Here is a 12,272-nt window from a genome sequence, read left to right as displayed (position 1 = left end):
GTGATGGTTAAGGTTGTGATGGATGTGGTTGTGATGGTTGAGGTTGTGATGGTTGTGAAGGTTAAGGTTGTGATGGTTGTGGTTGTAAAAGGTTGAGGTTGTGATGGCTGGGTTGTGGTGGTTGTGGTGGTCATGATGGTTGAGGTTGTGATGGTTGTGGTTGTGATGGTTGAGGTTGTGATGGATGTGGTTGTGATGGTTGAGGTTGTGATGGTGGCTGTCAGCAACCTGGGGTCCATTGCAGAGCAGTTGGACAGTTTAAAGTGGCTTAATGAAAGAGGCTCTTTTCATAACCATTACCTGTCTGAGTGGACCATTGGGAAAATGGGAAATGGGCAACTCTGGTAGCCGGACTGAGGCTGGAGGCTGAGGATGGAGGATGGGGCTGGAGGCTGGGGCTGGAGGCTGAGTATGGGGTGGAGGCTGGGGCTGAAGGCTGATGATGGGGCTGGAGGCTGAGGATGGGGCTGGAGGCTGAGGATTGGGGCTGAAGGCTGAGGATGGGGCTGAAGGCTGAGGATGGGGCTGGAGGCTGAGGATGGGGCTGAAGGCTGAGGATGGGGCTGAAGGCTGAGGATGGGGCTGAAGGCTGAGGCTGGAGGATAAGGATGGGGCTGGAGGCTGAGGATGGGGATGGGGCTGAAGGCTGAGGATGGGGTTGGAGGCTGGGGCTGGAGGCTGAGGATGGGGCTGGAGGCTGAGGATGGGGTTGGAGGCTGAGGATGGGGATGGGGCTGAAGGCTGAGGATGGGGTGGAGGCTGGGGCTGGAGGCTGAGGATGGGGCTGGGGCTGGAGGCTGAGGATGGGGTTGGAGGCTGAGGCTGAGGCTGGGTCTGGAGGCTGAGGATGGGCTGAGGATGGGTCTGAAGGCTGAGGATGGGGTTGGAGGCTGGGGCTGGAGGCTGAGGATGGGGCTGGGGCTGAAGGCTGAGGATGGGGTGGAGGCTGGGGCTGGAGGCTGAGGATGGGGCTGGAGGCTGAGGATGGGGTTGGAGGCTGAGGCTGAGGCTGGGTCTGGAGGCTGAGGATGGGCTGAGGATGGGTCTGGAGGCTGAGGATGGAGGCTGGAGGCTGAGGCTGTGTCCGGCGTTGGGACCGTGTCGACTGCATGATCTGGGTATCTAAAGAGCAGGCTGTAGACTGATGACAATGTGACAATGGGATGTACACTTGTGAACACTAGAGGCTGGTATTAGTCCCCTCTCCATCAGACTGTGACAGTCTTCCAGGGCAGAGCATCACTACATAAATGTTCCTTTTTTAACTGCCTGTGGACGAACCAGACAAAAAACTGAACTTACAGTTCCTGGAATTCAGAGCTATTCTGTCTTTTCACCGTCTGTGAACAGGTGCTCTTACTACACTCTATTACCAGAACTGGTGTTGAGTTTCTCAGGCAGCGATGCAGACAGCTATTTCAGACCTCCCCAGGGGGCAGTTGTAGTCCTTGAACTTTAGGACCTCACCATCACAGCTCACGATCCTATTGGTGGGGCTCATGCAGGCTGTTGGGTTGACATGTCGAACACACACAGACAGATCTACACGTTTAACATCTTCTTCGTCAAGCCCTTTTTACAAGCTGCCTCACAGCTGCCCACAGCAACTACAACCAGCCTAAACTCCCAAGGACAACCAGTGAAAACTCTGCCCCCAAATTCTTGGAGTGGAACCTGGGAGAAACCTTGTGAGGAGCAGTTCAGCGTGGGATCCCTTCCTCCAGAGACGGCCGCTGACGCAGAAAGGTGCAGACCAGGCTGGAGACAGCTATGTCATGCAAAAGTGACAATGAAAGTAGAAGGTTGTGTCGATTGTTGCTTGTCCATGCAGATAATACTACACTTTACTGATGTATACTTCAGTGCCGAACACTCTGTTGACGGAGGAGGGAGAAGGCTTGTCATTAAACTGTGTTTGTGCTCTTTGACGACCAGACTCACAAGCTCTCAACATGGGAAGTGGTCTGATCACTGTCACCCAGGCTGGGTCTAGACTGCTGGGGGCAGGAGGAGGCCAGGCTGGGTCTAGACTGCTGGGGCAGGAGGAGGCCAGGCTGGGTCTAGAATGCTGGGGCAGGAGGACGCCAAGCTGGGTTCAGACTGCTGGGGTAGGAGGAGGCCAGGCTGGGTCCAGACTGCTGGGGCAGGAGGAGGCCAGGCTGGGTCTAGACTGCTGGGGCAGGAGGAACGCTGGTTGGACAAGAGGTGTTTCCTTGATGGGGGTGGTAAAGAGGATGATGAGGATGATGGTGATGATGGTGATGATGATAATGGTGATGATGATGGTGATGGTGATGGTGAGGATGGTGATGATGCTGATGATGGTGATGATGATGATGATGGTGATGCTGATGATGATGGTGATGATGATGTTGATGGTGATGATGGTGATGATGCTGATGATGGTGATGCTGATGATGATGGTGATGATGGTGATGATGCTGATGATGGTGATGCTGATGATGATGGTGATGATGCTGATGATGGTGATGATGATGTTGATGAGGATGTGGCATCCCTTTACTATTCTGGCACCTTTCATAATAACATAAACAAGCATTATGTTTATGGCTTCACACTACGGATGATGTTTTTTTGCCTGAAAGGCTAGATTTAGCATTATCATACTGCTGCATGTAAAAAATACATCAATTCTAAAGCAGCATTGGATTGTTAAATGTGTGTGTGTGTGTGCGTGTGTATGTGTGTGTGTGCGTGTGTGTGTGTGTGTGTGCGTGTGTGTGTGCGTGCGTATGTGTGTGTGCGTGGCTGGGGATTTAGAGGCGTTATCCTGAGATTCTTTCAAGATCTTCAAGGACTAAGATCCTTCGAAGACTGGTGCCACAAACACTCCCACATAAACCTGTTCCACATCCAAAACAACAAACACAGCTTGCTCAGGTTGTCTCTGAGACCACTGGGCAGGAAGACTCTTTGACCCCTTTTCCACCGAACACAGAACGGGTTCCCTTTTCGGTGTACGTTCCTCACTTTGAAACGCATGTCAAAAAGTATTTCCATCAAAATACATTGTTTGAGAGCCCAAATAGTTGGTTTTTAGAGAGAAAAAGTTTTCCTTGGCCTAAAAAACTGCCAACTGATAACAAACGCATCGCTGATAACAATGGTTCCACTCAAAACTGGTGGAGACGGGGGCTGATGGAGTGTCTAGATAGCACCAAGGTTCTAAGAATCCTGAACGGACCAGTTTAAGAATCAGAGATCATTTGGTGTCTAGAAGAGGTGTATGTGTAGGTTCCAGTAGAAACAGCCTGTCAATGCCAATAGAAACAGCCTGTCACGACCAGTAGAAACAGCCTGTCACGACCAGTAGAAACAGCCTGTCACGGCCAGTAGAAACAGCCTATCACGACCAGTAGAAACAGCCTGTCACGGCCAGTAGAAACAGCCTGTCACGACCAGTAGAAACAGCGTTTCACAGCCCAGTCGCTCCACACCTGAGCATGCAGCCACTGTAGGCTCCACAGCCCAGTCGCTCCACACCTGAGCATGCAGCCACTGTAGGCTCCACAGTCCAGTCGCTCCACACCTGAGCATGCAGCCACTGTAGGCTCCACAGCCCAGTCGCTCCACACCTGAGCATGCAGCCACTGTAGGCTCCACAGTCCAGTCGCTCCACACCTGAGCATGCAGCCACTGTAGGCTCCACAGTCCAGTCGCTCCACACCTGAGCATGCAGCCACTGTAGGCTCCACAGTCCAGTTCGCTCCACACCTGAGCATGCAGCCACTGTAGGCTCCACAGCCCAGTCGCTCCACACCTGAGCATGCAGCCACTGTAGGCTCCACAGTCCAGTTCGCTCCACACCTGAGCATGCAGCCACTGTAGGCTCCACAGCCCAGTCGCTCCACACCTGAGCATGCAGCCACTGTAGGCTCCACAGCCCAGTCGCTCCACACCTGAGCCTGCAGCCACTGTAGGCTCCACAGCCCAGTCGCTCCACACCTGAGCATGCAGCCACTGTAGGCTCCACAGTCCAGTCGCTCCACACCTGAGCATGCAGCCACTGTAGGCTCCACAGCCCTGTCGCTCCACACCTGACCATGCAGCCACTGTAGGCTCCACAGCCCAGTCGCTCCACTTCCACACAGCCCCCAAGCAGCACTGCAGGATGTTTACCACAGGAGAAAACCTTTCTTCTCAAGGTCAGCTTCGAAATTGCTAAAGTGGGCCTGGTGTTTACAGCAGACATCGTAGGAGTAGTTACTTAGTGTGTGTCAATCTGCCCTCCCACCAAGATCTCACTTTTCACTTTTGTTATCACTCAGGAACAAGTATAGGTACAAGAACAGGACATGTGTTGTTGCTGCTCCTCTCAAAAGTTTCCTTTAATTCCTTTAGTTTAACCAAAAAAAACACTCAAGACAGTTTGGAACGTTTGACATGTGTCCCTCGTATCCCTCCAGAAGTTTCCGGTGTGTGACCATGTGTGTGTGTCTGCAGTTCCGGTGTGTGACCATGTGTGTGTGTCTGCAGGGGGAAACGGGATCTCCCGGAGAACCAGGCCAGGAGGGGAAACCAGGAACCAACGTAAGCTTCTATATTTGATCCGGCACTTTGTGTGTTTAACAAATTTAAACACCCTCTGACGCAGAGCAGCAGAAATAAATTAGCATGTTAATTTAGCTTGGCCTGTTTAGAGAAGGTGTGTTTAGTTTTTTTACCTGCCCGCCCCCCCCCCCCCCCCCCCCCCTCCTTCAACGGTTCAAGCTAATATTAGCATCTGGTGTGCTATTTAAAGGCGGTGTGGCGTATTCTGAGGCTGCAGGGGACACCTGACACGACAGAATGTCGACCAGGGTCATGTGGGCCTGGATCAGGTTGTGTCAGAGCAGCCTGCTGCATGCTAGCCTCAAGCTAATCCACACATGGCTGGTCCTCTCCCAGAGTGAGGACCACTAGAGAACAGGACAGGGACCGGTACGCATACAAACACGATAGCTCAGTATTCACAAGTGGAAGGTCGAAGGCCTTTGTTCAGCATAGCCTCGTCGTGGATGTTTGACGGAGAGGGCCAGTGATCGGGTGTCTATTTAGCATTTCTGTCCGAGACAGAAAGAGGGATCAGCAATGAGATTCTGGGCGAACACACCAGCGAATCGCTGAGCCCATGGAAAGTCCCTTAAGGCATTTCCTGCCGTAACCTCCTTGGCATCCACCGGGCTGAGCCACAGATCTGGTACTGCAGATCCTGTTCCAGGAGGCTTCGAAGGCCTGCCATTCAGCATATCAACAGTGCTCCTCGCAGCAGATATACGCACAGCAGCTACGCTCCTGCACCAGTCCTGGATCCCAGAGCCCTCTCTACTCCTGGCACGGCACAGGACCGTAGGAAGAAACAACACCGGAACATTCTCCATTCTCTTGTCCCTCCTTACCACCCGCACGGAGTCTTTCTCCGCTCGTTAGAGAGAGACCCTTAATGAGGGCTCTCTCTCGGTGTGTGTGTGTGTGTGCGTGCACAGTGGTGCGTGTAATTAGCAGGCCAGCATCCATAGCTCCCCACAGTGCTCACACCCCCTAACCCCCCCCATCCCCCAACACCCCTACACCCCCCTTAAGCACCCCTCCCCCTTACACCCCTACACCCCCTAGCCCTCCCTCATCGATCCAATCTTCCCCCATCCCGGCTACAAAGCTCCCAGCTCTGAATACAGGCTAACGAGGTTCCCTCTCCACCTCTCCCCTTTTATCCTCCCTCTCCACATCTTCTTCCCTCTTTGGGGGGGGGGGGGGAGGTGAGGTGACCAGGGGGGGGGGGTGGGGGTAGACCAGCGGACGGATGGGCGAATGTTTAAACATGGATGTCCGGTGTGTGTTCACTTATAACAAGACCGTTTCCTGGGAGAGTGGGCAGGGTGGAGACCAGCCCCTCGCCCCCTTAAGGTATCATTAGAAACTGTGTGTGTGTGTCATTAGAACATGCTAGGAGCAGATAGGGTGCCCCTCAGAACATCAACACCATACATCATTTAGAGGCAGCCCAGTCTAACCCTGGCACAGGCTTCGCTTTCTCCATCCCCTCCTCCCTCCTCCTTTCATCTCCTCATTCCCTCCTCCCTTCACCCTCTCATTCCATGTGCCTTCAGCAAGCACAAAGGTTTAACATTTTTCAATAGGTCCTATTTAGCTGACTTGTCAGAAGGTTTGTCACACATATCCATCTGACAAGACATCCTTAGAAACAGTTTGGAAAAGAGCAGGCAAACACAAAAACGACTTTGCATGTGATTGGATGAACCATCTGTCTATCACCGTCTATCCCGGGCTAGCCATGCCCGTAGCTGTCAGTAGTTCCTCAGAGGACTCTGATTGGTCCGAACCACTGTGGTTTGGGCACAAACAAATAACTCAAAAAACAATAAACAAAAACAAACAACAAAGTTAGGTATGTACACCAGCAACCCCAAATCAAATTCAAATTATTCTGGGAATACACAACAACTGTATTTTTTCTATAAAAAAGTGAGAAAATCCCTGCCTGTTCGGCTTCCTCTCCCAGTCCACTCCACAGAAACCGTAAGCCCCCCCCTTAAAGGAAAACACTTCATCTTTTAGAGGGCAAACAATCCTGCAGTGGAATGAAAGGACCCCCCACCCTCCCTCCTTCGCCCCCCCCCATGCCTCCAGGTCCCTCACATGCAGAAGCAGCACCTGGGTTTGGACACCTTGTCAGAGAGACTGTCACTTTCCACAGAGGGAGACTTGAGCAGATTACGCAGTCAGCCGTGAAGAGAAGAAAATTCACCCACGTTTTCTTTATCGACCCTTATACATTACTCCCCACTCCTTCACGCTATCGGAGTTAATCTTGAGAAAATATTTATATCATGGTGTGTTAGCCGGAGGCCTGGGCAGCCTATAAGTCCGCTTGATCTAGTGTTATGATGTCTGTGGACTCCTATTATAGTGTGCTAGGACTAGCAGAGTCGTTTAACACTTTAGAATGCGTCTCCATAAATTGTGTTTGTCACCCGGCTGATGTGCACATGCAGCAAGGGTTTTATGCCTGTTTTAAAACATGTTTTAAAACGTTTTATGCCAGAAAACTGAGTAGTGTGTACTGTGTGTGTGTGTCAAATGTATTTGTATGTAAACCAAGCCTCAAATCAGACCAAGGCCCGGCAGATATTTAGATCAATAATCCTGCACTTGTTATAACAGGCATATAAACCAGATTCTAAAACTGGTTGTTCCCATCCTTGATTGTGATTGGCTATATCGCGTTCCATGCCGTTGTAAAATCCAGCATAACCTCACAGGTTGTCCTCATAACATTCTTTAACACTCCATATTACTGCGCATCGATTATTTCAAATGGAAAAAGACGGCAAAGATGTCCATCTGGCTGTTGCGTGGCAACGATTTATATAGGAACTATACTTTGTAGTAGCGGAAGAATGACGGTTTATTATTAAACTATTTTGTTTCTAATTGTTTTTATTGATGAAACCATATCAAATATTTGTAGTAACAGTTTTAGAAAAGCAATAAGCCCCGCGAGTCCGTGGTTTACGCTCATTTTAGAACAGGTAAGGGGGTTTTCGGCACTCCGCTTCGCGTCGTCCCTAACAACTCCCCTTACCTGTTCTAAAATCAGCGTAAACCACGGCCTCTTGGGGCTTATTGCTTAAATCTATAAAACCTGAGTTAGAGGTGAGCTAGACAGTGTCTAGACCGCTGTCCTCCCCTGCCTGTCTGGGATAGACTCTTTGGTCTGGCGGTAGACGTCTGGCTGCCCAGCCTGACGGTCGGTGGTTGGATCCCAGCAGAGTCGTGGTCAGTGTTCTGGAGGTCAGCGTTGTGTTCGAGGTGTGATGGAGCTGAACAAACACGATGTCAGCCAGGGGACGTTGCCTTGTCAGAAGGTGTCAGGCAGAATGGATCGCCCCTCCTCTTTCCCTTTAACGGAGATGGAGGGCTGTGGAGGTAGGTGTTTCTCCTCCTCCCAGCCCTCCATCAGGGAGGTTTACTGGAGCTGCCCGCCGGCCTCAACGTGCCACCTAACAAGGCAGCTTGTCAATGTGAGGCTGGTCACATTCATCAATTACCAGGGCAGGCATGACCATTCATTCAGCCAGCTCTCCCTCCCTCCCTCCCTCCCTCCCTCCCTCCCTCCCTCCCTCCCTCCCTCCCTCCCTCCCTCCCTCCCTCCCTCCCTCCCTCCCTCCCTCCCTCCCTCCCTCCCTCCCTCCCTCCCTCCCTCCCTCCCTCCCTCCCTCCACAGACTTCGATCTCAGCTGTCTCTCTCATCACCCACAGGAATGACTTTGCCCCCGGCTACTCTCTCTACGGGCCAATTCCCCACCCCCCCTCCCTCCCCCCCTCACACCCCTCCCCACGCCCTGAAGCACTCCTGCTCTGTGTTCAGTCTCCCCCAGCTCTCCATCCTGCCTGTGGAGCTCGCAGAGAGCTAGGTGATGACAAGCAGGGCTTTTTGGGAGGTTGAGACGGGGTGGGGAGGGGGCCCGTGTTGGGGGAGAGTTTGGTGTGTGTGTGTGTGTGTGTGTGAGTGAGTGAGTTAGTGGGGGGGCGGGGGTCAGCCTGTGTAATTGTACATCTGTCACAATGAGCCTGTCGCTATGTGATTTAGCAGGTGTGTCTATTGCCACCCTGTCTTGAGAGAGTGGGGCAGCTCTGTTTGCTACTGACAGGTATGAGGGTTGGACAACAGGAGCAGATACCAGCCTGCCTTCACTCTAGAGCAGAGACTTCCTAACGCACACACACACGCACACACACACACACACACATACACACACTCATACACACACACACACACACACACACTCATACACACACACACTCGCACACACACACGCACACACACACACACACACACTCATACACACACTCATACACACACACACTCGCACACACACACACACACACGCACACACACACACACACACACACACACTCATACACACACTCATACACACACACACTCGCACACACACACATACATATGTGTGGCGTCCTGCGGAAACCCGTCGGATGTCACGGCCACTCATTGTTGGCTATAAGCCGTAGAGATCCACAATGTCCAGTGCATGTCCTTGTCAGGTGTGGACAGAGAGGACCATGACTGAATCAGACCGCCAGGTTCTGTAAAGGACGTGTGTTCTGTGTCTGCAGGGTCTGAAGGGAGACCAGGGACTACCTGGCCTTGCTGGCCCTACGGGGGGCAAAGTGAGTACAGCCACCCCAAGCCTTCCATACCTTCCATGGTGTGTGTGTGTACCAGCCCCTGTTTGCCTCAGTCCCCCGTCTATCTGTCTGACCGTCTGACCGTCTGACTGTCTGTCTGTCTGTCTATCTGTCTATCTGTCTGTCTGACTGTCTGACTGTCTGACTGTCTGACCTTCTGACCGTCTGACCATCCTGTCTGTCAGGATGATGACCTGTCTGTCTCTGAGGATGATGATCCGTCTGTCAGGATAATGACCTGTCTGTCTGTCGGGATGATGACCTGTCTCTCTGTGTGGATGATGATCTGTCTGTCAGGATGATGACCTGTCTGTCTGTCACGATGATGACCTGTCTGTCTGTGAGGATGATGATCTGTCTGTCAGGATGATGACCTGTCTGTCTGTGAGGAGGACATCTGAGGCTGAGGGATGATCAGATGTCTGGCTGGTGTATTTAGATCAAAGGCTGTGCTATTACAGAATAATGGATGTGTTGATCACCCTCTCTCAGTACTCTGGGTCTCCAGCCACCAGAGACACTAGCAGGCCGTAGTCCACGCACAGAACCGGAACTTTGATATGAAAGAGGAAAAAAACTTGTTTCAATCAGCAAAATCTTTTAAAGCGTGTTCAGTGAAAGGAAGCAGGATGAGATTAATTCCTACTGCAGTCTCAAAATATCTGAAAAATGGTGGGTGGGGGAGGGCGAGGGGGGGGGGGGGCGGGAGGGAGGGTTCTTTCATTCCACTGCAGGATCGTTTGCCCTCTAAAAGATGAACTGTTTTCCTTTAATTAGCTGCCATATCTCCCTCCCCCTCTCTCTTTCTCCCCCTCTCTCTCTCCCTACCTCTCATTTTTTGCTTTATTCCTCTGTTCCTCAGTCTAATTGACTATCTCTCTGTTTGCTCTCTCACTCTTCCTCTCTCTCTCTCTCTCTCTCTCTCTCTCTCTCTCTCTCTCTCTCTCTCTCTCTCTCTCTCTCTCTCTCTCTCTCTCGTTCTTCTATCCACTTTGCTTCTTATTGGTTGTATCCCTCCCTGTTGCCGTGGCGGCGGCGAGTCTGTGATAGTGTATAATTGTGGGTGCATCGTTTCCCAGCCTTGAAGTTCTAATGAGCCCTGCGTGTGTCTGCCAGAGGAACCCAGAACAGCGTCTAATTCAGCCCCTCTTTTCAGCCAGGGAAGCACGGAGGGGGAGGGGCTGGAGGGGTGGAGGTATAGAGAGAGAGTTTGTTTATATTGAATGTGACAAAGAGAGACTGATCAGAGAGAGTGTAATGAGTCCCTGAACACGTCTCTCCAGGCGCTCCGGTACGGACTCCACCGCGGAGCTGGTCCACCTGCTGTCATTGGCTCTGGTAATTGGCTAACGTCCGCTCCCCAGCACCGGGGTGTACAGACCCTGTGGCCTGCGAGGCGGCTCCTTATTCCTCCGTCTCCTCCTGGTGTTCAAAGACGGCTTGAGGAACAGTCGCGAGGCGAAACAGTGAAGTAGCCTTCGAGAAGAAGTTCTGTTTGTTTTGCGAAAAGTTTTGTGGTCTAGCAATGTCGTCTGCTCGGTAGCTGTTAGACGAACACACAGTGGATGGAATCATGCGTGGAACCACAGGTAGAACAATTTGCAGAACCATCGATACAACCATGGGTAAAACCCTGTACAGAACTTTGGACAGAACCATAGCGAGAACCAAAGGCAGTTCACATTCAGCTCCACGAAGACCACCACTTGCACAGCCTCAGCCAAATATACAGCATAAACACAGCTTGATCTTCAACCCAAAAGTGTTATCATATAGAACATCTGCTGTTTCCCAGCGGCCATTGTTTTGCTTGCCAGGACCCGGGGTGTGTGTGTGTGTGTGCGTGTGTGTGTGTGTGTGTGCGTGTGAGAGAAACCCTGTGAGACACAGCTCTCACAGCCCCCGCAGAAGCTCTGCAGCAGCCTCCTGAATGAGCTTTCACCCTGACCCCAGGAGTCAGAGCAGGCTGTGGGAGTCAGGGCAGGCTGGGGGAGGCAGAGCAGGCTGGGAGAGTCGGGGCAGGCTGGGGGAGTCAGAGCAGATTGGGGGAGTCAGGGCAGGCTGGGGGAGTCAGAGCAGGCTGAAAGAGTCAGAGCAGGCTGGGGGAGTCAGGGCAGATTGGGGGAGTCAGGGCAGGCTGGGAGAGTCAGAGCAGGCTGGGGGAGTCAGAGCAGGCTGGGGGAGTCAGGGAAGGCTGGGGGAGTCAGAGCAGGCTGGGGGAGTCAGGGCAGGCTGGGGGAGTCAGGGAAGGCTGGGGGTTTCAGAGCAGGCTGAAAGAGTCAGAGCAGGCTGGGGGAGTCATGGCAGATTGGGGGACTCAGGGCAGGCTGGGGGAGTCAGAGCAGGCTGGGGGAGTCAGGGCAGGCTGTGGGAGTCAGGGCAGGCTGTGGGAGTCAGGGCAGGCTGGGGGAGTCAGGGCAGGCTGGGGGAGTCAGAGCAGGCTGGAAGAGTCAGAGCAGGCTGGGGGAGTCAGGGTAGATTGGGGGAGTCAGGGCAGGCTGGGGGGCTGGGGGAGTCAGGGCAGGCTGGGGGAGTCAGAGCAGGCCAGAGGGGTCGTGAACCAGGGTGAATCTGCTGTCACACACAGCCCTAGCCTGCACTGTGCAGAACAGTGTCCTCAGGGTCCTAGTGTCCAACACTGCTACAATGCGACTGTCACAAACCAACTATGTGTGTGTGACAGACCCTGCGTGCAGCTGTCATGTTGGGTTGGTGTGTCATGTTGTTATGTTTTGTCACCATGTTAGGTGTTACTATGTGATGTGTTACTATGTTAGGTGTTGGTATGTTATGCTGTGTGTTACTATGTTAGGTGTTGGTATGTTATGCTGTGTGTTACTATGTTAGGTGTTGGTATGTTATGCTGTGTGTTACTATGTTAGGTGTTGGTATGTTATGCTGTGTGTTACTATGTTAGGTGTTGGTATGGTATGCTGTGTGTTACTATGTTAGGTGTTGGTATGTTGTATGTTACTATGTTAGGTGTTGGTATGGTATGTTGTGTGTTCACTTTCCCGAGTGTGGATGAAGAGCTTGTGACT

The 12,272-nt window shown here is 52.3% G+C and overlaps 1 protein-coding gene across 1 annotated transcript in view; it reads left to right on the top strand.

Annotated features, from left to right (window-relative positions):
- LOC124473680 (collagen alpha-1(XIX) chain) overlaps positions 1-12,272 on the top strand; it is a 60,412-nt gene that overhangs the window by 22,345 nt on the left and 25,795 nt on the right. Inside the window, exons 12-13 of the mRNA XM_047029312.1 lie at positions 4,498-4,551; positions 9,160-9,213. Of these exons, the coding sequence (XP_046885268.1) occupies positions 4,498-4,551; positions 9,160-9,213 (108 nt within the window). The remainder of the gene's footprint in view (positions 1-4,497; positions 4,552-9,159; positions 9,214-12,272) is intronic.

The sequence above is a fragment of the Hypomesus transpacificus genome, chromosome 11 (assembly GCF_021917145.1).
Source record: "Hypomesus transpacificus isolate Combined female chromosome 11, fHypTra1, whole genome shotgun sequence".
NCBI lineage: Eukaryota > Metazoa > Chordata > Actinopteri > Osmeriformes > Osmeridae > Hypomesus > Hypomesus transpacificus.
The sequence above is the reverse complement of the archived record's forward strand: the minus strand, read 5'-3'. Positions and strand labels throughout refer to the sequence as shown.